Raw genomic sequence first — 25,549 nt, 5'->3', positions numbered from 1 at the left:
ACTTGCAGGCTGCTGTGCAAACATCAATATAGGTATATGGGCCTGACCAGAATTAAGGGGGTCCTAGAGGGCGAATCTGGGGGCAGCTGGTCACGCTGCTTCTCCAGTGGCCGAAGGAGTCACTCTTTCTTCCTCCCGTACTGACAGCTGCTCAGGTGCTTTCCCTCCCTTGCATCAGCTCTGGAGCTTATTGTACCTCTTCACAAGGGACTTCAATTACCTAATGCAGCGAAAACATGGGTTTGATGAACCGTCCCAAGTGTACCTTGACGAGTGCCAGTACTGACACCAAGAGTATTTTGATGAGTGTTAGTTCTGACACCGAGGGTATTTTGATGAGTGCTCGTGCTGACACAAGGTAGGTTCAACGCTTGCTTCTGCAGGGGGCACTGAGACCTCCTGCTTTCAGCAGCAACCAGCTGTGAACTCACTGTGACTGAGGGGACTCCACCTCCATGGACAGTTGTCCCATGGATGCTCCCATTCAGAAATTTATTAGCATCCCTCTTTTTGTTGCCTCTGTTGCTTGCATTTAGATGCAAAGTCTTTTTTTTAACATCCAGTTTTCATTGACTCATTGACAGTGTGTGTACGTTTGAGGTTCTGCCAGCATCTTCTATAGACTAATTAGCTACCTTTACATCTTGGTGTATAAACTCTGGTGCATTCAGATCCCCTCACAACTCAATTTTTTTCAAGACTTCGGGAGCTTTCCGTTCCCTGGTTATCTCAGGACCCTCTCTGTGCTTCCAGGTAATTGAACTTTCTAAGCAAAGCTGTCCAGTACCTGTCCGCAGTATTTGAAAGAGGTCTCCTTTGGACGGTGGTATTAATCTTACCTCATTTTGACTGGAAATACATCTTCTTTGATGTATTCTGGGATGCCAGTTGTGTTTTTCAGGAAGACACCCTATTGATCTGGCAAATCATTTTGCAGAAGCAAGTGCAGTCATCTCTCTCTTCCTTATAAACCAGGCCCTCCAAAACAACGTAATAGAAATTCCCTCCAGCCCTTAAGTGCATAGATTTGCTGTTTGTACAATTGAATTTGATCCTATTTCTAATATCCAGTCCTGAAGATCATCCAACTCTTTCCTGTGAGAGTTTTTTCATTCTTCTTCTTTATTCCCCATGCTTTCCAACTTAGCGTTATCAGCATGTTTCATTAGAGCACTCCTGGTTTTTGTGCCTGAGTTATTAATGCAAATACCAAGCTGGCAGTTTGTAGGGCTGATATGGAAGGACCCATACGACCAACCTTGTCCTGCTTGGGGCTCGCTCTGGGCAGTCACCAACGCCTACGTGAGCAAAAAAGTCCATGGCCCTGCTGCCTGTTTAGCCAGGGTGAAGCTGTGGGAAGCTGAGCGGCTGCTGCCCTGGGTGCCACCCTGCTGTCCTTGCCCTCCCACAGCAGGTCAGTTCGCCTCTAGCCTGGGTGTTTTGCTGTTTGAAGGAGAAACACTCAATTTTGCCTCTTCTGCGGAGAAGGTCTGTGCTTGTTGCCTCCTGTCCCACCAGTCAGCCGGCCTGTTGGCATGTTTTCATTACCAATTCTTCATCTTTTCCAGTTTAATTGCCTCTTAGCTGGGACAATATCAAATCCTTATATATGATTTAATCGCAGTAAAATTTTGCAATCTTTGAAAATGTTTAGTGACATTTCTGATGTAGATGATTTCCTTGCCTGGAAAATAACTATCGAGGGAGAAGATTTGACTGGTTTAGCACTAAAGTGTCTTAGTAAATATAGCATGCATTTAACTTTATACATTTGCCTCAGGTCTGATTGTTTTTTCTCTTCAGTGCTTGTTCCAAAGCCTTGTGTACTTTTGAGACTGGGTTTGCTGTTGCCCAGAGCATTTTCCTCTGACGTTGCTAAAGCCGCAGGGCCCCCAGGGAGAGCGAGTGTGAGGGATGGGCCCCGATGGAGGCCTGCCCTGGGAGCCCGAGGGCAGCGTGGCACCCGCCGCCTGCCCTAGTGCCTGCGCCGGGTGGACCTGGCCATGAGCGGGCGGTGTGGTGAAGCTCCTGTGGCTGATGGCCTTGCCTACCCATTTAGCGTGATCCTGAGCTCACCATATTGGTATTACAAGGGCATTTCATTATTGTGCCATTGGGTCCTTAGGAGCCTGCCGGAGGCAGCTGCCATTTTCCCTCAGATACAGCCTGCTGCAGGAGTGACTCCAGCTGGTTCCTCATCCTTCTGCTTTTTTCTTTATTTAAAGTTCACGTAACTTCCTTCCTGTTCACCTTTAACAGCAAATAGAAAAGTCTCTTAAATTAAAATCATTATCAGTGGCTGGGTTTGAACCTTATATGACCCCAGTTTTCCTTGTCCTGCCTTCTGGTATTAAAAATCAATGATGTATCCCATGCACTGTATAACTCCATTGGAGGTGGTTGTTTCAGTGATTTTTATGAACATTTTAGGAAAAGTATCCTGCAGGTTTTGCCCTTTTAAAATATAAATGTTTAATCAGTGCTTGCTGAGAGGGAGTGCAAGAACACATGCGTGAGGCTTATGGTTGTTTTTTTCTTCTTCTTGCAGTGACCTGTTGTCTTCTGAGTATCTTGAGAGGCATATCGAGCAAGGTGGGAAGGCAGTGGAAGTTAAAGTAAGAATTTCCTTTTTATGCTTTGCTTTTTTAATTTGCTTTGCTTTTGATGTTAAAGCAAACTCACCTGTTTTCTTGAAAGGCGAGATATCTAATTTTTCAGGTGATTTGTTTTCCTCTTCTGAGGCAAGTGTGTTTCATGTCTTTTAACTCTTCAGCTTTTTAAACAAGAGAAATAAACTTTATTGGCAAATTTAGTACATTAATGTTTATATCAAAATGGTAGCCATGAAAAATGTATACATGGTAGTTCTTTTTACTAGTAAATATAATTTACTTTTGATGCCTATTGAAGAAAATCTTTCTGGTTTGGTAGCTAGCATTTCCTCATTGTATTAAACATCAAGTTTGTTTGTACTAAACCCCAAGTTCGTTGTTTTTAATGAACTTTTTTGTCAGTTTGAGAATAGCGAGATTTGTTCTATAGCATTTCCAAATATCTAGTCACCATCTCAAATTGTGGGTTTCTTTCTCTGGATGTTTGTTGGCATGATGGCTACAAGGTCCTGTTTGTTGCAGTTGTTTTCTGTGAAATGTCCCACTACCTTTGCAGGAGTGTTTTCTTAGTTGCGTGCAACATGGGAGAATTTTCTTGAGAACCTTCTGTTTGTTAGGACAATATTTTGTAGACGTCAGGTATAAAATTGTTGTAGATCATGTAAAATGTGCGTGAATGTAATATATGCTGCGCATAATGGAAACTCTTTAAATTTGCCTATCAGGTGAAATTTTGTTCGAAGTTTACATTTTATTAAAAACCCCCCAAAAGTCTTTTACTAAATCTGAGATCACCTAAATACCCTGAAACAAATGCATTAACCTCTGCAATGTGATAGTGGAAGTGGAAATGGACAAAGCAATCCTTTAGCCACTGAGTAGCTGAAGATACATGTTTCCTTTGGTTTATCCTTTTCTAGCATTTGCAAACTTGAAATCTGCTTTCTTTTTACTCTCTGGTAATAGTCTGCATACATTATCAGACTAAGGCAAACATATACATGTTCATTAAATTGTAAAAACTTAATTTCTCAGTCAGCTGTGCTCTGCAGTCAAGAAGTCTTGACTCAGATTCAGAATATGAGTCAAAGCAGAAATAAAGATAATAGCTGATATTAATAAGAACAAAACAATCCATTTGTCTGCGTCAAGGTATATATGCAAGTTCGCTAAGTTAATCTATCCGAGTCCCATCACTGAATTAGGACAAATCTGTTTCTGATGAGTAAGCCTTAATCAAGCAAGAAAATGTTTGAAATCAGTGGCTCTTCTCATGTAAGTACTGTTTAATTGCATGGGGAAGAGACGGGACGATCGGGCCTTTCAGAGGAAGGGTCATAAAATGTTTTCTGGGCAAAACATCTCCCAGTCTCCAGGGTTCCAGAGATTATTTCCCTTTCAGTTAGCTGCCATGCAGGGTCGTGGTATACCTTCAGGGATGGCTGTCACTGCCTTGCTTAGTACTCTCAAATCTGCTTTAACTAGAGAACCAGTGATGCTGTGTTGACCTTGATGCTCGAGATGAACTGAATTGGGAGTGAAAGGATCACGAGGTTGCACTGCAAAGGACGTGTTTCTGCTCAGGTGGTGTGTTTCCCTCTCCAAGCAGTAGTCCTACTGAAGTGTGCCAGAAAGGGGGTTGTATATTTTTTGCTTGTTTTCCTACATCTGAGCGTCTGGGATCGGAGGAGTGGGAAGCAGCTGCTGTGACAAAATATCCAGAAGAGCCCATTGGCCCCAGTCATGGGCACATTTTCAGAAAAGTTCAGATATCAAAAGATTTTTGGAAGAGTGCAGGCTGCCGAGTACATTTTGATGCCAGACACTGAGTGAGGCTAATTTCAGTACCCAATAGCTGTTTTAAAATAAATCTGGTTCCTTCTGACCAGCCAGTATTTTTCAGAGCACCTGTAAGTGCCCTGGAAAGCCCTGTTTGTCTGTTGAACAATTTCTGAAAAGGCCAGCAGTATCTGTTTTGCATTTGAGAAACTGAACTCTGGTTTTACAACAAATGTTTTGAAAATCTTACTGCAAATACAAAATTTTTTCATTATGGGATTTAGTACCTTCAATTTCTGTATTGAAGGTAAAACCACCTTTAAGTTGGTTCTCACAGGCAAAAACTATAATTATTATACCAGATTTTAGGGATTGTGCAGATTGCTTAGATACTTATTTAAAAAAAGCTAGTAAAAGGATGCAGCTTACAAATAAATCACAAAATATGCGCTCTGCTATGCAGCATATTCTTAAGCCGAAGCAGGAGAAGAGGTATTTCAGAAAGGAGCCAGGTTTCTATCAGTTGCTTCATCACGCTGCTCTTCACCCACCTCTGTGGGATTTGTCTTTGGCTGTAGGCAGAAACAGAGGCGGCCTGGCAACATCTCTTTTGCTGCTTTGGTGGGAGAAACGGTGACAGAAAGAAAATGTCCATCTGCCATCCACTGCCAGCTGCAGGCTTTGAGCAAGCCTGTTTATACAGCAAAAGGGCCTCCTCACTTCTTGGCCTTTTTAGTGATGTAAGGAGAGGTGTATTTTAAAATACATATATATTTCCCCCTTGCATTTCTTAGTGCAGGAATACTGCACAAACACGCAAATCGTCAGTGCTGCTATTGTGCCGTAAGCGATATAAGAGAAGACAGGAGCTTTGAATCGCTGTGGGAAGGCAGCTGTATGTACACTCAGCAGTTTGGGAATGTTACAGTCATGAACGTGTCCGGGAAGCAGATGCCTGCCTTGGCTCATACACAATGTGGAGTTGATAACTACTTTTGCTGCTCCTCCCCCTCTCTATCCCCCCCCAGTAAAACTTCCTGTGCTGTAAAATACATACAGATCTTTTGCCATTACTTAGGATGCTTCAGAGAGGAGAGGGGGGCAGGGAAAGGAAGAAACATTCAGATAATTAAAAACGCCACTTTGAAGGAGCCAGGGGATTTTTATAGGGAGGAGAGTCCTCAGCTGAACACACCTTTTTATTATAAGAGAAAGTTGAATTACATTTGATTGCTGCATAATTCATTAATACATTGGACCATTGTGAAGGTGGAACATGTTACACATGTTTTTGCGGGGTGCCAGCATTTAGCAGCTGCAGAAGAGAGGCTTCTCTGTGAGATGTCCTTGTTGATTTGGCACAGTTAGGCAGCACCTAAGACACTCTTATTAAACCAGCAGCAATGTGCAGCGCTTAAGAAAAAAGGAGGTAGGTCTTTGAATTATTTCAGTGTTTTTCCCCCCCACCCCCCTTTACTTTAGATCATGTCTCTTAACTGCTAGGAAAGCAGCAGTATTGGCCTAAATTCCCTCTGGTAGCAAAGAGAATAATCAACAAGAAAGAGAAAAACCCTTCATCCATTGCCTTTTCCTGATTGTGTCAGTCCAGGGCATCCTATGCTCACAGCATATAAATACTCAAACTTGTGTATACTTAATGTTGCTGCAGTATATCTCTGTATCCTGTTCTCTCTCTCTCTTTTTTGGGTTATCATTCTGTCACTGATGCCATCAGTGAGATGAAAGGCAAAAACCAGCTACAGTGCTGAGTAATTCACATTGCTGGATTTCTCTCTCTCAGAAGGAACAACTGATATCTATTCAGTGACATTTTCTCATATAAAATGTTTCAGTTTTCTTCTTTGGAGAGTGTAGAAATAAATGTTTCTGCTTGTATTCCCCCAAAACATTGGACAATTCTATGGGTTCTTAAAAAATTGCTTTCTAAAAAAAAATTAAGCAATGAAAATAATTCAGATCCCAGTCAGAGAACTTGCACAGGTAAAGCTGTAGTAGATAAATGCCATGAGTTTTTGATGGCATGTTTAAACGTAACTCTTTAGGAACTATATTTCATAGGCAATCCTAAAATTCTTAAGTGTAGTGGTGTGAACACAGTATGTGTATTATGAGCACAAAATTACAGCAAAAGTGCTCACAGCATAAAAGAACGTTGCTTTTTGCTTCTACTTCACAGCATGTTCATAATCATGATAGCGTCGAACAACATAAATGGAGTAATAGTAAATGCTAGGTACTGTTTTTCTCCATGGTATTGTGATGGAGAAGCTTTGGCCAAACTTGCCTTGTGGCTTAAGATTGCCTTGTGACTTTTTGTCCCCAGCTGTGCTGAGCGATATTGCTGGCCCTTGCGGTGCTCAGCCGCTGCCTGTGCAGCAGCAAGCGTGGGCAGGGCAGCGCTCGGTGCCTTCCTTCAAACCACCCGCAGCCATCCTCTCGAGCTGGGGTGCCCCAGCGTGGCCTGGTGCTCTGCAGTGACTCTAGCAGAGGTGCCGTCATTGCAGTTTGGGGAATGAGGGTTGTGGGGCAAACACACTTTAGTGCTGCACAGCAAAGCAGAGCCCTTAATTTGCAAAAATAGTCATTATTTCCTTTTGTTATGTGCGTTGTTTGGCTAGTAGCATGCGCAAAATGCCTGTTACTGTAGCTTGCAGCTATTTTCATTCCTGTGCACAAGAGGGGAAAATTATTGTCCTTCATTGCCTTGCTGTGATTAAAGTTTCGGCTTGCGTGTGCCATGATGTGTATTTGAAGGGCTCTTTAAATCCTCTTTTTTTAGGAAAATAATGTAGAAGAGAGAAAAATATTAAAATCTTGAAAGGCCAGAGAGGGCTGGGGACCCTTGACATGATGGGTATTGCTTTTTGTGTTAAAATCCCTCCTTCAAATCTGGTCTGCTTGAGGAGCTGTTAAGGTACAGTCCCTTGACTGAGGGCAGCATCTGCATCTGTCACGTCTTAGTGCCTGTGTTTGATGAGACCTTATCCTAAGTAGCATTCCAACATTTTGCCATATCGCCACAGGTACGAACTGATCATAAGGCTACAATAAGTTGCGGTGCAGCCAGAATAAACACCGAGCCAGTGAGCAGGTCATTTTTATCATTGACTGGTATGTTTCCACTCTTATAACAAGGTGCTTCCGTCAGCATCTTCCAGTTTTAAGGGCATCCACTGTCTGAGCTCCGTAAAAGAATCTCTTAAATTTATTTCAGCTTTTGATAATTTACCCTTTTGTAACCAAAGAGGAAGATGTTTCAACTTGCCAGAAGTTGAAAAGCCCATACGCTAAACGGGCTTTCCTGTAAGGGATTACATTTTCGTCCTGAAAACCTGAGCGCCAGTTTGGCTGGTGGGAGGGCATGGAGGGGAGCGCAGGGAGGCTCTGCCCTGGGAGACTGGAGCCTGGGGCTGGTGGGGAGCTGTGTGTGCATGTACCCGGAGCTTGCACAACCTGGTGATGAGCCCCTGGGGGAGAAAAGAAACTGAAAAGGAACAAATCATAAATAATGCAGGAATTATATATGTCTATTTCTGCCAGGGCTTTTTCGGCTGTGTCTGGAGACTAGAGAAGCTCTTAGTACCAGAAAAATCACGCTCTTGCTTGTTTGAGAGAAGATTTTGAATAAGGGTTCCCGTAATGTCATCAGAGCTCCTCTCCCCTACTCCCAGAGCTCTGCTGGACTCATGGAAAATTATTAATAAATGTAGGCCATAATCTACTTTTTAGTGATAGCAATAAACTAGCCGAAGAAGAGCTGACAGGGAGTCTGTGAGTCTGACACAGTTTAGCGGGGGATTCCTGCAAGGTTGATTTTCAGACTGCTCTCATCAAATATTTTCATTAATCACTTAGGTAAAAAAAAGGTATGTGTATATTAATGAAATTTGCTAGTAGTACAAAACTGGGAAGCATTACAGTGCACAGAAGGATCAGGTGGAGAACTGGCTATCTTTGACCAATGGAGTAAATAAAAATGGGGTGAAATTGGATAGAACAAATGGCAACTTTTTTCACTTAAAGACTAATTATAGGTGTTTTTGCTGTATGATGGGATTTCATAAATTGAAAGTTCCACAAGAAGGAGAGGATCAGAGTGTAGTAGTAGAGCAGGGAATGACTGTATGGCTCATACCTTACAGGATGCTGCCATGGCAAAGGGAACTGTGGTGCCAGAGTATACTGGTCAAATTACTTCCTGTAGATTTTGGCTAGAATTAATGTTACTGTATGTGCCCTGACGAAGAGTTGACAAAATTTTTAAATTTCTGTGTGTTTTCAGTTACTCTGGACATCCTTTTTTTCAGCAGTGTCATGCTACCGCACTGAGTTGATAGGCATTGACAAATATCTCACTTTCCTGCTTTAGCATTGTTTGAATTGTGAAGGCAATCCCTTTGGGGTTTAGTAAAATGTAGTATCCTCTGTGGGGTACCAGGGCAAGATAGTCAGCCATTGTATATAATGCGTTTGCCTGACTTAATGGTCCTGCAGGCTGGCACTTTTAATGTACATTTGCATTAGCATTTTTTTATATCTGTTTATCTCCCTGCTATTACTAGCTTCCTTTCTACATACATCCTACTACTGAGAAGGAGGAAATTAAAGTGGCAGCTTTCAGTATTAGGAGTCCTTCCTAGGCCATGTTTTTGAATATACTACACTAGAATGAATCTCAGATCATGACTCATGTAGGATCTTGCAGGTTTAATTATCTCGTCTTCCTTTTCTTTATGACAGAAAAAAATAAATCCAGTGTTTTTAGCTAGTCCTGGAGGGGAAAAAAATTGTCAGAAAGTGGAAGCCATCAAAACCTTAAAACGTACATCCCATTGCGGATGTGGGCCCTGGTGATGAAGTCCTGGTTCTGCTGAAGTGAGAAGTTGGATGACTTTGTGACCATCAGGAGTCACCTCTTCAGTACTCTCTGCTGCAATTTTCACATTCACAGTTTTTCACAGAGGGAAGGCAGCAGTCCAGTGTTTGAATTTGCAGAAAAGTCCTGCCAGACTTTGTGCACCTTATGAGTTATTTTCCATGGGCTAAAACATACAGCTTACATAGGCAGAGAGTGGCATCAACCAAGCATTCTGTAAACTCAGACCATGCAAGGACTGAGTATAGCTAAGAGAAATTAACTACTGCTATAACATTAAAGAACATTAAATCCCTTTTTAGATGCTCTTATTAAAAAATAAAAGTATCTTTTTGGGTTTAACTCAATCCCTTTGAGGGGGAATTAAGCTAAGCAAACTGAAGCTGCTGTACTTCTGCAAGAGCGCTTCCATGCAAGACTTCAGTGTGCTTTAGCTTGACACTTTACTTACTTGATCTTGACTTTTGTAAATAGCTTTGCCTAGACACATCTGTTGTTCCCAACGGATACCAAACTGGCACTGTATTATATACAGTAGGTTAATCTTTCTAGACACAATCTCAAGCTCTGTGAATTCTCACTTAAAGCGAAGTTTCTGTCATTCAGAAATAATGAGTGAATAAGGAAATCTGATCAGTATTTTTCTCCATTTTACTCGGAACGTTATCTTCTTCTAACTGATTGGTATCCATGTAAGTGCGTGCCAACATCTCATCTTCTGTGCTGTGTTTATAGTAATCTTGTACATCACGTACTTATAACTTGGCTTCAGACTCAGGGTAGGCTGATAAACTGATGTGACAGATTAGTATGGGTAGATTATAAAGAATTCTCAGATAGTCCCTTAAAAGGTTTGCTCCCTTTTTCCTACATACAAGCATGCAGGAACAGGGAAGAATGACTGTCATTAAAATGACTTGTATGCCATGATTCAGAGACACTAGGCACTGCTACAAGAGCCGACTTAAAGACAACAGAGTAGGCTGGAAGAGGTAACCAACCCTGTTCTCCTCTGCCTCATCTTTATCCGGCAGCTGATAATTAAAATAGTTTTCTCTAACACCAAGGTAAGGCAAGGCAAGTCAAGAGGCTGTTTCCCAAGCAGATGCCAAGGCAGCTCCCAGACCAGATGGCGTTGTGCTGGCATGAGCTCTCTGTCCACACCCTGCAGCTACGTTTGTGGAGCATCTTTTCTCATAGCTACTGGGCAGTAAACACAAGCCTCATTTGGCCTCCGAACCGGGAAGCTGGGCTGATAGCACACGCCATCTGCTGAAAGCACCTACCATGAGTCACCAATGGCGGTTGGAGCGAGTCACCTGTGTGCAGGATCCTGTCACGTGCACGTGTGTCTATGTTTTTTGAAAGTGCTGTCAACAGTCTTTAAACATGGGCATTTCGTGGAGAAGCCTTAGAAGCAGTGATGCTTTATCCTAATTTTTGAATCGATATTTCTGATTTCAGAATCTGAAATAGCGTTATAATCTGATGTCACTACAGCATGGCAGCTCTGAGCTGTATGAGTACATGTGACAGCTGTTCTCCTACAAAGGGAGGGCACCGTTCACATTTTCAAAACAGTTGGCTTTCAGGAGTCTACAGTACACCGTAGCTAAGTCCAGAGACCTATTCTGTGAAGAGGTGTTGCCAGGGTCCCTGGTGCTGTGTAAGGGCTGAGCCCAGGGCTCTGCTGCAAGACAGCACAGCCCCGCCAGCTGGGCTCCCACTTTTGATGAAGCACATGTCAATTAAAAGAGATTTTCTCTTGATGCAGTTACACAGGTCAAAGTGCCATTTTGACTTTTCTATTTACAAATAGAAACCCATCCGCAACAAGTCATTTTCTGCCATAGGAGTCAGCAAGAAGGTGTGCATATTCTTCTCCTGTTGCTCTTTCTCATGCAGTCTTAGTTATCACTGGGTCAAAACTTGTGCAAGCATCAATAATTTGTAAATAGATCTAAGTGCTTACTAAGGAAAGAGTTTTAAAACTAGTGACCCCACAATGGGTAGCTCTTTAAAAAGCTAATCGTTATCTGGCACTTCACGGAATGGTGGCGTGGTTGTTAGCTGGCCTTTTGGGAGCTTTCTGCTGCAAGAAAGAGGGAGCTGTGTTACTAGGATCTGAACTAGACCAGCAATCTCCTTTCCTTTAGATTAATGAGTGTTAAAATAGGAATATGTAGCTGCTGCAAGAAGGAAGTTATTAATTTTAGGGTCAGTGCCCGAGTGTAGCATGAGTTTTAATGGCCAGCACCTCTCCTAATTGCAGAAAACTGCTTACTTGAAGATCTGATATCGGATTATTTGAAAGCAGATGAATGTGCATCCTTAATTTTCCTGCCTTGGGAAGGTCATAGTGTCTCTGAGGTGAATAACAAACACTGTCAGTGTATGGTCAGCAGATGCTTTCTTCACTGAAACTGCAGAGAAGAGTGAACCACCGCCATCACTGACTGTCGTGGCTGTTTTTTTGCTTTACTTATTTCCCCCCTTCATTGTGAGTATCGGTTAATGTGTTTTTTGTCTCTTTTGTGTTTACTCAGCAGCTGGTGCCTCTCTGGGCAGGGACAAACTGTTTTGAAGGATAGAAATGGGAATAGATTTTACTTGCATTGCTAACGTCTCTGCCTTCTCATTTTTTAGTATCTTTGCCACACTACCTACCCAGACAGGCTGCAGAGAAACTCGGACTGACATGGTGTCCTGGTTCCAGCTGGGACAGGGTTAACTTTCTTCCCAGTAGCCTGGGGGGTGTGCTGTGTTTTGGGTTCGGTGTGAAAGGAGCGTTGATGGCCCATTGATGCTTTGGCTGTTGCTGGGTGATGCTTGCACCGGGAGGGGGAAGCACAGCCGGGGTGGTGGACCCAGCTGGCCAATGGGGTATTCTATACCATGTGACATCATGCTCAGTATAAAAACCAGGTGTGTGGGGGGGCTCGCCCCCCGTTCGTGACACGCGGTCGGCGGTCGGTGAGCGGTTCTGTTGTGCATTGCCTGCTTTGTGTATTCTGTTATTGTTGTTGTTCTCACTTTTATTATTACTGTTCTACTTAGTTTTATTTCAATTATTAAACTGTTTTTATCTCAACCCGGGAGCTTTCCTACTTGTGCCCTCCCGATTCTCTCCCCCATCCCACCGGGGGGGGGTGATCGAGCGGCTGCGTGGCGTTTATTTTTGCTGGCTGGGGTTAAACCACGACAGTCCTTTTTGGCGCCCAACGTGGGGCACGAAGGGTTGAGATAACGACAGATTATTTAGAACATATTAAGGAATTTATATCTGGTAACATATTCGTTTGTTCTGCACCATGCTCTTGTTTTTACTGTACCTGTTAAAAATTGGAGTTGGGTTTTGTAGTCTGTTGTGCTCTGCCGTGATTAATGATGTTTTGCCTGGGAGATTTGTTACTAAAACGCTGGCATTGGGGGTTATTTGGTATTTGGGATTCGTAATGAAGCCGTTTCTGCATTTCGGGTACCACCTCATGGAGACCATTAGCAATTATACCTTTTCCTCCGAGAGATTTTTTATGGAGGAAATAGAGAATGGCACCCTCACTACCTTCATCTCCTTTGTTAAAATAACTTGCCAGTACCTTGAACATCCCTGGGTAGTTAAGATATATCTCTTGGTACTCCTTGGGAATATTGTTGCGGTTTTCTCCAAGGTTAGTAAGCAATTTAAGAATGTCATCCAGAGATCTGCCCCAAGGTTGGATAGTTATGAGTGGCAGGGCGAGTGGGATAGCATGGGCAAATGCCTAGGGCGATGGGCACCCCCAGTGTTCTGGAACTTTACCCCTGAACAAGTGAAGAACCCTGAAAAATTAGTAGAATATTTGGAAGAAGTATGCTGTCACCCTGGCCATTCCAGGGAGACACAAATCACTACAATGTGCTGGGGCCTGGCCCACGCCTACCGAGCCCTGTTTAACACCACTCAGAACCCCCAAGGGGAAGGAAACGTCTCTGCAGCTGATGACAAAGCAACAGGCCCTGCGGCTACCCCACCCCCCACGGCAAGCACAGCGGCTCCCTCACCCCCCAGGGCAGGCACGGCAGCTACTCCGCCCCCTGCGACAGAGAACCAACCCCTGCCGGTATCAGTCGCCCCTATACAAAAGAGAAAATGCACAAGAAAATCAGCTCGTCTAGTAAGGGATGAAGATGAACCAGGGCCATCACGAGAACAGGAGGAGGAGGAGGCAGAACCCGTAAATGAGATGGTGACCACCCGATCCCTATCTCTGGGTGAGCTGCGAGATATGCGAAAAGACTTCAGCCGTCGTCCAGGGGAGCACATTGTCACCTGGCTGCTCCGATGCTGGGATAACGGGGCCAGTAGCCTGGAATTAGAGGGTAGGGAAGCCAAGCAGCTGGGATCCCTTTCTAGGGAAGGGGGCATTGACAAAGCAATTGGACAAGGGGCACAAGTCCTCAGCCTCTGGAGGCGACTCCTGTCAGGTGTGAAGGAAAGGTATCCCTTCAAGGAAGATGTTATATGCCACCCAGGCAAGTGGACCACCATGGAGAGAGGTATCCAGTACCTGAGGGAATTAGCCGTGCTGGAAGTGATTTATGATGACCTGAACAACGAGCAGTTATCCAAAGACCCAGATGAGGTCAAATGCACCCGACCCATGTGGCGGAAGTTTGTACGGAGCGCACCAGCGTCACATGCAAACTCATTGGCAGTAATGACCTGGAGAGATGGAGAGGAACAAACAGTGGATGAACTGGCTGGCCAACTCCGGCAATATGAAGAAAGTCTCTCTTCCTCCCTACGGGCCTGTGTCTCTGCTGTGGAGAAACTGTCTCAGGAGGTCCAGCAAATCAAAGAGGATATGTCCTGCTTCCCCCCTGCACGGGCCAGCGTCTCAGCCATTAGGAGCAAACGTCCCTCTGCTCAAGAGAGGAGACATCGTGGGTACACACCCCGGGGCACCCTGTGGTTTTACCTGCGTGACCACGGAGAGGACATGAGGAAGTGGGATGGAAAACCTACCTCAGTCCTACAGGCACGGGTACATGAGTTGCAAGGGAAAACAACCACAAAAGGGGGTTCTTCCAGGAAAACCGCTGCTCCGATCTCCAGTGAGTTCCCCAGACAGAGTAGAAGGGCTGATTCCACTTCCGACCTTAACAAAGGGACTTCTGACTCATACTTACAAGAAGTAGATAGCGAATATGATGACCAGGACTAGAGGGGCCCTGCCTCCAGCCAGGTGGAGGAAAGGGACAACCGGGTTTACTGGACTGTGTGGATTCGATGGCCTGGCACATCAGATCCACAAGAATATAAGGCTCTCGTAGACACCGGTGCGCAGTGTACCCTGATACCATCAGGCTATAAAGGGGCAGAACCCATTTGTATTTCTGGAGTGACAGGGGGATCCCAAGAGTTAACTGTGTTGGAGGCGGAAGTGAGCCTAACCGGGAAGGAGTGGCAGAAGCACCCCATTGTGACTGGCCCAGAAGCTCCGTGCATCCTTGGCATAGACTACCTCAGGAGAGGGTATTTCAAGGACCCAAAAGGGTACCGGTGGGCTTTTGGTATAGCTGCCCTGGAGACGGAGGAAATTAAACAGTTGTCCACCTTGCCCGGTCTTTCAGAGGATCCTTCTGTTGTGGGGTTGTTAAAGGTCCAAGAACAACAGGTGCCAATCGCTACCACAACAGTGCACCGGCGGCAATACCGCACCAACCGAGACTCCTTGATCCCCATCCATGTGCTGATTCGTCGACTGGAGAGCCAAGGAGTGATCAGCAAGACTCGCTCACCCTTTAACAGTCCCATATGGCCAGTGTGAAAGTCCAATGGAGAGTGGAGGCTAACAGTAGACTACCGTGGCCTGAACGAAGTGACGCCACCACTGAGTGCTGCCGTGCCGGACATGCTGGAACTTCAATACGAACTGGAGTCAAAGGCAGCCAAGTGGTACGCCACCATTGATATCGCTAATGCATTCTTCTCCATCCCTTTGGCGGCAGAGTGCAGGCCACAGTTTGCTTTCACTTGGAGGGGTGTCCAGTACACCTGGAACCGACTGCCCCAGGGGTGGAAACACAGCCCTACCATTTGCCATGGACTGATCCACACTGCACTGGAACAGGGTGAGGCTCCAGAACACCTGCAATACATTGACGACATCATTGTGTGGGGCAACACAGCAGAGGAAGTTTTCAAGAAAGGGGAGAGAATAGTCCAAATCCTTCTGAAGGCCGGCTTTGCAATAAAACGAAGTAAGGTCAAGGGACCTGCACAGGAGATCCAGTTTTTAGGAATAAAATGGCAAGATGGACGTCGTCAGATCCCAACAGATGTGATCAATAAAATAACAGCCATGTCTCCACCAACTAACAAAAAGGAAACGCAAGCTTTCTTAGGCGTTGTGGGCTTTTGGAGAATGCATATTCCAAATTACAGTCAGATCGTAAGCCCTCTCTATCACGTGACCAGGAAGAAGAACGACTTCAGATGGGGCCCTGAGCAACGACAAGCATTTGAGCAAATTAAACAGGAGATAGTTCAGGCAGTAGCCCTTGGGCCAGTCCGGGCAGGACAAGATGTGAAGAATGTGCTCTACACCGCAGCCGGGGAGAATGGCCCTACCTGGAGCCTCTGGCAGAAAGCACCAGGGGAGACTCGAGGTCGACCCTTAGGGTTCTGGAGTCGGGGATACAGAGGATCCGAGGCCCACTACACTCCAACTGAGAAGGAGATATTGGCAGCATATGAAGGGGTTCAAGCTGCTTCGGAAGTGGTTGGCACTGAAGCACAGCTCCTCCTGGCACCCCGACTGCCGGTGCTGGGCTGGATGTTCAAAGGGAGCGTCCCCTCTACACATCATGCAACCGATGCTACGTGGAGTAAGTGGGTCGCGCTGATCACACAACGGGCCCGAATAGGAAACCCCAGTCGCCCAGGAATCTTGGAGGTGATCACGAACTGGCCAGAAGGCAAAGATTTTGGAATATCCCCAGAGGAGGAGGTGACGCGTGCTGAAGAGGCCCCACCATATAACAAACTACCAGAAAACGAGAAGCAATATGCCCTGTTCACGGATGGGTCCTGTCGCCTTGTGGGAAAACATCGGAGATGGAAGGCTGCTGTATGGAGTCCTATACGCCAAGTTGCAGAAACTGCTGAAGGAGAAGGTGAATCGAGTCAGTTTGCAGAGGTGAAAGCCATCCAGCTGGCCTTGGGCATTGCCGAACGAGAAAAATGGCCAGTACTTTATCTCTATACTGACTCATGGATGGTGGCGAATGCCCTGTGGGGGTGGTTGCAGCAGTGGAAGCAGAACAACTGGCAGCGCAGAGGTAAACCCATCTGGGCTGCCGCATTGTGGCAAGATATTGCTGCCCAGGTAGAGAACCTGACTGTAAGAGTACGTCACGTAGATGCTCACGTACCCAAGAGTAGGGCCAGTGAAGAGCACCAAAACAACCAGCAGGTGGATCAGGCTGCCAAGATCGAAGTAGCTCAGGTAGATCTGGACTGGCAACATAAAGGTGAATTATTTATAGCTCGGTGGGCCCATGACACTTCAGGCCACCAAGGGAGAGATGCAACATATAGATGGGCTCGTGATCGAGGGGTGGACTTAACCATGGACACTATTGCACAGGTTATCCACGAATGTGAAACATGCGCTGCAATCAAGCAAGCCAAACGAGTAAAGCCTCTTTGGTATGGAGGACGATGGTTGAAGTACAAATATGGGGAGGCCTGGCAGATTGATTATATCACGCTCCCACAAACCCGACAGGGCAAGCGCTATGTGCTCACCATGGTGGAAGTAACCACAGGATGGCTGGAAACATATCCTGTGCCCCATGCCACCGCCCGGAACACCATCCTGGGCCTTGAAAAGCAAGTCCTGTGGCGACATGGCACCCCAGAAAGAATTGAGTCAGACAACGGGACTCACTTCCGAAACGCCCTCATAGACACCTGGGCCAAAGAGCACGGCATTGAGTGGGTCTAACACATCCCCTACCATGCACCAGCCTCCGGGAAAATTGAACGATACAACGGGCTGTTAAAGACAACACTGAGGGCAATGGGTGGTGAGACATTCAAGCATTGGGACACACATTTAGCAAAGGCCACCTGGTTAGTGAACACTAGGGGATCTGTCACTCGAGCTGGCCCTGCCCAATCCAAACCCTTACGTGCTGTAGAGGGGGATAAAGTCCCTGTCGTGCATATGAGAAATATGCTGGGGAAGACAGTCTGGGTTGCTCCTGCCTCTGGCAAGGGAAAACCCATCCGTGGGATTGCTTTTGCTCAGGGACCTGGGTGCACTTGGTGGGTGATGAGAAAGGATGGGGAAGTCCGGTGTGTACCTCAGGGGGATTTAATTTTGGGTGAAAATAGCCAATGAACTGAATTGTACGATGTTAGTTATTACATAGTACTGTATGTCATCACTTTTATGGTTACCATATGCCATATTAACAGTATTACAGTAAGAATCACCCAGATTAATTTAGGATGAACGCCGATGAAACTGAGCAAGGTGCAACAATGATAGAACCGGACGAGTGCCCAGAACTGGCCTCCGCATGCAAGAGCCTGACACCACACACCATCTCTCCTGCCCTGCAAGACTGTTATGACAGGTGGAACCCAAAGTCATGGACTAAATGAACTCAACGGACGTTTTAGAGGGATGGCCCATGGACTAAGGGAATGATATCTCTGTGTGCGTATATATCAAAAGGCAGGGAAAAGGAGCGGTGACTAATTGGAATGTATGGGAAAATGTGAGACCTGGGCATGATGTAGATGGTATAGAATAAGGGGTGGATATTGTCCTGGTTCCAGCTGGGACAGGGTTAACTTTCTTCCCAGTAGCCTGGGGGGTGTGCTGTGTTTTGGGTTCGGTGTGAAAGGAGCGTTGATGGCCCATTGATGCTTTGGCTGTTGCTGGGTGATGCTTGCACCGGGAGGGGGAAGCACAGCCGGGGTGGTGGACCCAGCTGGCCAATGGGGTATTCTATACCATGTGACATCATGCTCAGTATAAAAACCAGGTGTGTGGGGGGGCTCGCCCCCCGTTCGTGACACGCGGTCGGCGGTCGGTGAGCGGTTCTGTTGTGCATTGCCTGCTTTGTGTATTCTGTTATTGTTGTTGTTCTCACTTTTATTATTACTGTTCTACTTAGTTTTATTTCAATTATTAAACTGTTTTTATCTCAACCCGGGAGCTTTCCTACTTGTGCCCTCCCGATTCTCTCCCCCATCCCACCGGGGGGGGGTGATCGAGCGGCTGCGTGGCGTTTATTTTTGCTGGCTGGGGTTAAACCACGACACATGGGCAAAAAGGGTTGCGTGCTGGTTGGCGAGGAGCTGTAGCAGTTCACAGGACAAGATACCCCTAATTCAGGATTTTGCTATAATTATCCAACTTAAGCATCAAGCTGAAGATAAAGTCATAAACTGACCACTATCATAAGCATCTGTATATTCTGTATTGCTCTTGGAAGTCACCAGTAACGCAGAGAGGTTTCATGAAGGAAAGAGAACTTACTGAACTGAGGAAACAGACAACCGCGTGGCATGGCTATTGGCAGAAAATTTGCCTTGCATTGTGCTAACCACAGCATGAACAGTGGCTGTGTGTTTTGTGGAGGCAAAAATGTTGAACTTCTCTCTGCTGTAGCATTAGACTGTCTTTGGATATGGCGTGAGTGTGTGCGTGTGTGTGTTGCAGGCCTGTGTCGCAGGCATTGTCACCAGGCTGACCTTGTCTCATGGGAGATGATATTTAGCCTAATTTTCTCCCAGACTCTACACTGGCCAGGTTCAGTTTTAGAGAAGAAAGGGGTAAATGTGCTGCTCACGCTGATGGCTGGCATACGTTAGAATAACAGTCTTATTTCCTCTTCATCTTAACACTAAACCATTCCCCAGTAGCTGACAAAGGCCAGCGTGGAGGTTTGATTTGCTGAGATGGGCAATTATTGCCTGCTTTTGAGAGAGCAGAGGGGGGCTGTAATAGCTACAGGAAGCCAGTGACTCTTCGCAAAACACTCTTGATGCTCTGGACTGAACTGTTGTTGGTAATGGTGCTAATTTCAGCTCTTGGGGGAAGTCTTAATTTTCAGATGGGACCAAAATATTTTTAGGAAATAGCTCCTGTCTCACTGCTACAGATACCAGTGGAGAAGAGAGACAACCCCAGTCCTTCAGTGAGTGTTTCCAAGAGCAGAGTAAAAGAAGATAAATGTGATGGTTACGTTTAGTCTTTCGGTGCTTTTACATCTCCCATATACTGCGATTCTTCCTGTAGTACAGTGTATTTTATTACAGCACGTGCTATAAAGGAGCTTTAGTACATGTCAAAACCAACAGGACTTCAGCCTCAGCACTACAGGGATGCAATGACAGTAAACTTCTTGTCCAAAATTACATGCGCTCTAAAGAAAACATTGACCTGTAGAGTCCCTTCAGTTGTCCTGACTCTCAGTACAGAACCAGTCCCAGACTTTGTAACTTTAAGTGCTTCTCTCTTCACAGGTTTTGTGCATTGTTGAAAACGAGTCTCCCAATAGTACAATATACAATTTGCATCCTCCCCACCATGTGACACATGTTACTGGCATGTTTATCCTCTTGAGACACTGTGTAAGAAGTGCTAAACAACCACTCTTACCAGAGCCATCCAGTGCTAGTGCCATCTGGTTTCACTGCATCGCCTCTTGTTTCCTTGCTGAGATTATAACAATCCTCAGAACTTCATTTAGGAGTATCCTGGCAGCAGGATATCTTACACTGGAGAGTTCTCTTAAAAAAAAGCCAGCACACCACTAGTGCATCAAGTACTTGAAAAAAGCTATTTTCATTTAAACCCCTTAAATTTTATTAACTGGTTTGAGGTGACTTACATTATGTTGATAAGAGCATAAGTCCTATGTGTAAAAAAAATCCTCCAAATGTTAATATATACAAATAAATGTTTTGTAGTGGTAAGAATCGGTCCCTGAGACTGAGAAGATCAGAGTTATATTTCTGTCTCCACCAGAATTACCGTGAACTTCAGTAGATCAGTGAGTTGAATTGATTTGATTAAATAGAATAGAATTTGTGTGTCTGAGTTGTGTTTTTCTTAGATGAGAATATTTTTCTTTAGTAGGTCTGTATGCATAAAAATTTGTTCATGGATTTATTATAGAATAAATTAATTTGGAGGTACCTATTGTGGGGCATTTATGTGATTCTCATTAAGAAGATCAAAACACAATTTTGAGCCACAAAATTGCATTCTTAGTATGAAAAATGTTCCTCCTGGTTTCAGAGACATGGTTTTGCAAACTGATGGAGCCTGAGATTCTACTTCTGGTACATATTAACTACATTTTCTGAGAACAAACCAAATTTGTCTAATTACTCCAAATTCCTTCCACAGCTAGAACTCTGTACAACTCCGTACTGATAGTCTTTTCACTATTATTCCCATACTCATATACTTACTCTAGTTTTATCTTTTACAGGAATACTACTGCAAGAGTTCTGTTTAGAGTTTATTTTATTACTCATAAGGTTTCAGCTTATCCATGTAGTTTGATTGTTAGTTTTGTTATTAGCTTACTGGAGTCTCTCTTTGTTTGTTTTTTATTCATATATTCCGGAAAGACCTGAAAGCCTTAAGCAGTACTGTGATCCTGTAGTGGGAGACATGCTACAGACTGAAAGAAAGAAAATCTGAAATGAAGAGAGCTGAAAGTAACTAAGATATAGGAAGTAAATAGGTGTAAAAAAGGAGAATAGAATAGAGAAAATGAGCCAAGGTTTCAGGAAAAACAAAGTAAGATGTCTGTCTAAAATCCCATGTAACTTAGAATGTTGATGGCTAAAATGCACGTGGGTGCAAAGCAGAAACTGAAAACATCTCCTTTTCACTTGTACTCCATCTGAGTCCCAAACGCTTGATGGCCCTGAGAAATGCTGGTCCAAGGGTGGTGGGTTGTACGTCTTCTGGCAGACACCACACTGTAACCTAGCATGTCAACCCCAGAGCTTCTCATGGACATGAGCCAGATAAACATCAGCACAGCCTGTTGAACAGTACCTGCGTGGCACCAGTAATGTTTTCCTGCAGACATCTTAGTAGAGAGGTGCCCATGCTGGTTACATGATGGTCACTCTGCAAGTCAGTTTGGTGAAGGTGTTCTGTCTGTACCAGATACACAGAGAAAAAGATGCCACGGTGGATGCAGTGGAGGTGGCTGCTGTCACTGCAGCAAATGGAAGGAAGAAGTGGTACATAGAAGAGAGGAAATGATGAGATTGAAAGAAATTGGGGAAAAAAAAAAGTGTAACACTTTTAACAGAAGATATACCACAGGGATTCTCCTCGCAGAGCGAAGCAACAAGCCTGCCAAATAGTGTCAGATTCATAGTTTGTCAGATCAGGTGTGGCATTTCTCTGCAGTGCTGCTGTTGCTGGTCATGGCAGCTGCGAGCTGCCCCCAGGTGCGCTGCACTGAGTGCTTTGGGGTCCAACAGCAGCACGGCATGCATGAATGCTCCAGGGAAGATTTTGAGGAGGAACTAACGATTTCCAGTGACCAGGTTGAGATCAGGTCTCTTTGCCTGTGAGCAGCCATGCTCTGACAAACAGGTTCCTATACGCTCTTAAGGAGAGCACCTCAAAACAGAGGCACCCATACTTCGTAGTTGCTTTCAAAAGCAGTTTTCACGCCTTGTAGAAAACAGAACAGGATTTCCTGATCAAAACACAAAACTGCCAACATATTCTGTGTGTTTTCTTGCCTTTTGCCTGATCTTGATTAATTTTTTTTTTCATATTTGAAAAATAAAATCCAAGAGCAGATGTCTAAAATGTCAGATGTCTAAAATGACTGTGCTATGCATCATGCAAGTGACTGCCAGCTTCTGAAAAAGCGGTAGTTTAATGCCTTTCCCTCCCTGCAGTAAATGGACATAAATATTCACATGTACATTAGGCTAGGTAGATTATTCATACATTTGCTGGTAGGGAATAGAAATAGTAAAATGTTGCTTTTAAAAAAAAATAAAGCACTGAAAATCTTCTTCATAGTCCTTTAACCAACAGTAGTGCAGTAATATGACATAGCTGAATTTGGCAAGGCACTAATAGGTAAGTTCCTCTGCAGGGTAGTGTGGCGGTGAGAATTTAAGGGATGTTTGGATTGTTTTTCTGATTTTGCGTACAAATATTGACATTGTGCAATACTGAATACATTCAGTGCACGTGCAGTAGGGCTTACTTTGCTATTGGTGTGCCTTCCGTAAAACTAAGGGGGGGAATTTTGAGTAAGGTCTGCTGGATTTGATTTGAAAGGTGTATGTTTTATTTGCAGAAGAGAAGAGGAAAATATTAATTTTCATTGTATTCCTTTGCTGCTTGGTTATATTTAAAGTTTCCATTAGTTTTGGAGGACTAGTGAGCATTTCTGATTTGTTCTCTTTTTTAATCAAGTATTATTATTATTTGATAAGCATACCTTTCTCCTCAGAAGTAGGAAATTGCCTTACCCTCAGAGCAGAGTTCATCTTGTCCAATGTAGCCATGTGCAGACCAGGTGTTGAGTCTAAGTCCCCTATTTCCAACTCTTTTCCTAGTCAATGAAGAAAGATGAGCACTTCTGGAGTCATTTGTCTCTGAAATCTGTCTCAGGATGACAGGGATTTCACACTGAAAATATCACCATTCCGTGTAGGGAGTCTAAATGATGATGTTTGTCTAGGTACCAAACCATGGCTAAAAGGAGATGGGATGAACACCCTTGTGAGTGATAGTCAATTCTTGGTGCCATGTCAGTGGGTTGGCAATGTATTTATGAAAAAGCAGTGTTTGACAGGATGGAGTGTGATACTGTGGGACGTGCTGTGGATTTACAGTCTCAATTTCCAATTTCAGGGAGGAGAACATTGCTATTATCAGGGAGAAATTCGAGGAAATCCTGTGTCATTTGTTGCGTTGTCAACATGTCATGGATTACAGTAAGTCTGCTGTTTTGTTTTTACTGGCCTTCGCTTATTAGTCTTTTAAGCAAAATAAAGCTGTTTATAGTAAAATAAGTGCTATTTATTTTCCTACTAGTTTGTCACCAATATTAAGTACTCAACAATCTTTAGAAAAAATGGGTTTAATTTCAACCTTGCAAAAGCCTTGTTTGTTTCTTTCCAGAATTCACTGACAAAGTACACAAGTTTCTTTTCTTTTTTTTTTAAACTGAGGACGTATGACAGTGGCCAGGTATTGTTTTAAGATAATTTATTATAGAAATAGAAAAGTATCTGAAAACATCCTATTCTACAAGAATAAAAAACACTGCCAGTATGGACATGAACCATTTGGAAATTGTGTTCTTTTCTTGTTGCTACAATGATGTATTTTATCTTTCTTTTCTACTCTCTTTACAGAGAAGAGTGTCAGTTTAGAGTTTCTCTTGTCCTATCCGTTTTCTTCACAGAATTGCTGGCCTTAAGCTGTGTGCATGGGATAATACGTTTGTAATAGTAAAATCTTGGAAAATCTGGAAGAAAGGATATAAAATTGCAATAAGATTTTTTTTTTAAAGTATATCATTTTACTAATAATATAATTAAAGCTGTCATCTGAAGGTTACATGGAGCTGTGTGTTGATTGTACAGCTTTTGGACCTGTCTACTTTTGGCACTATTGAAAGATGCTAGTCAGGTTTTCAGAGCAACCAAATAACTTTAATGTCTGTTGAATCTGGGGATTACGGGATCTCAGTGCTTTTGATGCTGAGATCAGCTTGAAAAGTCATGGCAGCAAGTGAGCCTGTGTGGAGGTTACCTGAGCTTTGCCTTTTTCTGAGGAAGCAGGGCTTAGCTGATGGAAATCTTCTTCAGCTTATTGTCTATCTCAAACTATTCTGTAGTTTTGGTATCAACCATGTAAGTACACATACTTAAGTAGTGTCTTTCTTTTATATTTGTATATTCTTTGTTAGGAAGGGGGAGAATGCGTGCAGAAGACTTGTCATCCTTGCACTTGTCTGATTTACAGCTGTGTTTATCTCTTTTATGATCAAGGTTGAGCAGCTCAAGAAACCTGAGCCCAGTTTCAGTATGGACAGTGAGCCTAAAAATAGTAGCATCCTAATGCATCCTGAGCCACTGCATGGCTTCCATTAGCAGTGATCCATTAGGTCTTGCCCCCTGCTAACTCCTAGGAGAAAAAGCAGGAAGGAAGGAGAGCCTGCATATGTCCTTTCCTGCCCTCCTTTTGTGAGTTTGTTCTTAAGACTGACCCTTCTGCTGCTCTATTCTTAAATTGCCTGATATTCAAATTGGTCCCTTCTAACACAGTTACGTGATGAAAGATGCATTTTTTTCCCTGTATAATTCAGCTCTCGTTTGAGAGGTATCTTTTTTTTCCTTTTTCTGATACAATAAAGTTTCAGCAGAGTTATCCTTCACACAAGATGCAATATGAAGCTTAGTATAGCAGGCTGGTAATTCTAGCATCCAGTATGAGAAAGTAATGTTTTCCTGAGCTGTATTAAACTCACATTCTCTGACACTGCATCTCCATCGTTACAACTAGCTCCTCCACAGTCAATTTTAAATGTTAAGTAATTACTAGAAACTCACACCAGCAGTCAGAGCTCCTTAGCTCCAATCACGGTTTGGAGCATCTCGCTGGAATAAGGGAAGCTGGGGAGAGTTATCTTTTAATAAGGTCCGCAGGGCAAGAGCTTTGCTTTCATGAATTTTAGGAAGTACATAAGACAGAACAGATGCCTTTAATAGAATAACAAGCTTCATATTCCCAAAGTTCATGCTAATCTCCTCTCTTACTATTAGTACCCCTAGTACCCCTAGGCCAGTAAGAGCAGAATTTTTCATACATGTGAGAAAATGTTGTGGTTTTTTAATCATAAATTATGAGTTTTCTGTTGGTAATGTCTATGTTGTGGTCGTCCTTTTATTAGTTAAATTAATCGGATGACTGGCTGGCAGAATACTTAGAATTATTAATTTCTTCTCTTCTTATGTACTTTGCTAATGAAAAATGTCTCTCTTCAACCTTAACTCCGAGCGAGCCATTTTGTTTGGATTTTTTGGTTGTTTTCTGTGGGATATGCAGTAACCACAGTTTCCTATGAGTTAACACAAAAAACTTTGAATGCAAAACACACTGGTTGCTGGGATATAAATAAGCTATAGTCAGGCACGACTTGCAGTCCTGTGTTTCAAGGTGAGGTTGGTCTATGATTTTGCTGCCCA

General features: G+C 43.9%; 1 protein-coding gene across 1 annotated transcript in view; it reads left to right on the top strand.

The window, feature by feature from the left end:
- The window catches only part of ADAM22 (ADAM metallopeptidase domain 22), a 146,146-nt gene that overhangs the window by 64,650 nt on the left and 55,947 nt on the right, over positions 1-25,549 (top strand). The window contains exons 4-5 of the mRNA XM_075143828.1: positions 2,549-2,615; positions 23,208-23,290. Coding sequence (XP_074999929.1) covers positions 2,549-2,615; positions 23,208-23,290 — 150 coding nt within the window. The remainder of the gene's footprint in view (positions 1-2,548; positions 2,616-23,207; positions 23,291-25,549) is intronic.

Source organism: Calonectris borealis, chromosome 2 (genome assembly GCF_964195595.1).
Source record: "Calonectris borealis chromosome 2, bCalBor7.hap1.2, whole genome shotgun sequence".
Classification (NCBI taxonomy): domain Eukaryota; kingdom Metazoa; phylum Chordata; class Aves; order Procellariiformes; family Procellariidae; genus Calonectris; species Calonectris borealis.
The sequence above is the reverse complement of the archived record's forward strand: the minus strand, read 5'-3'. Positions and strand labels throughout refer to the sequence as shown.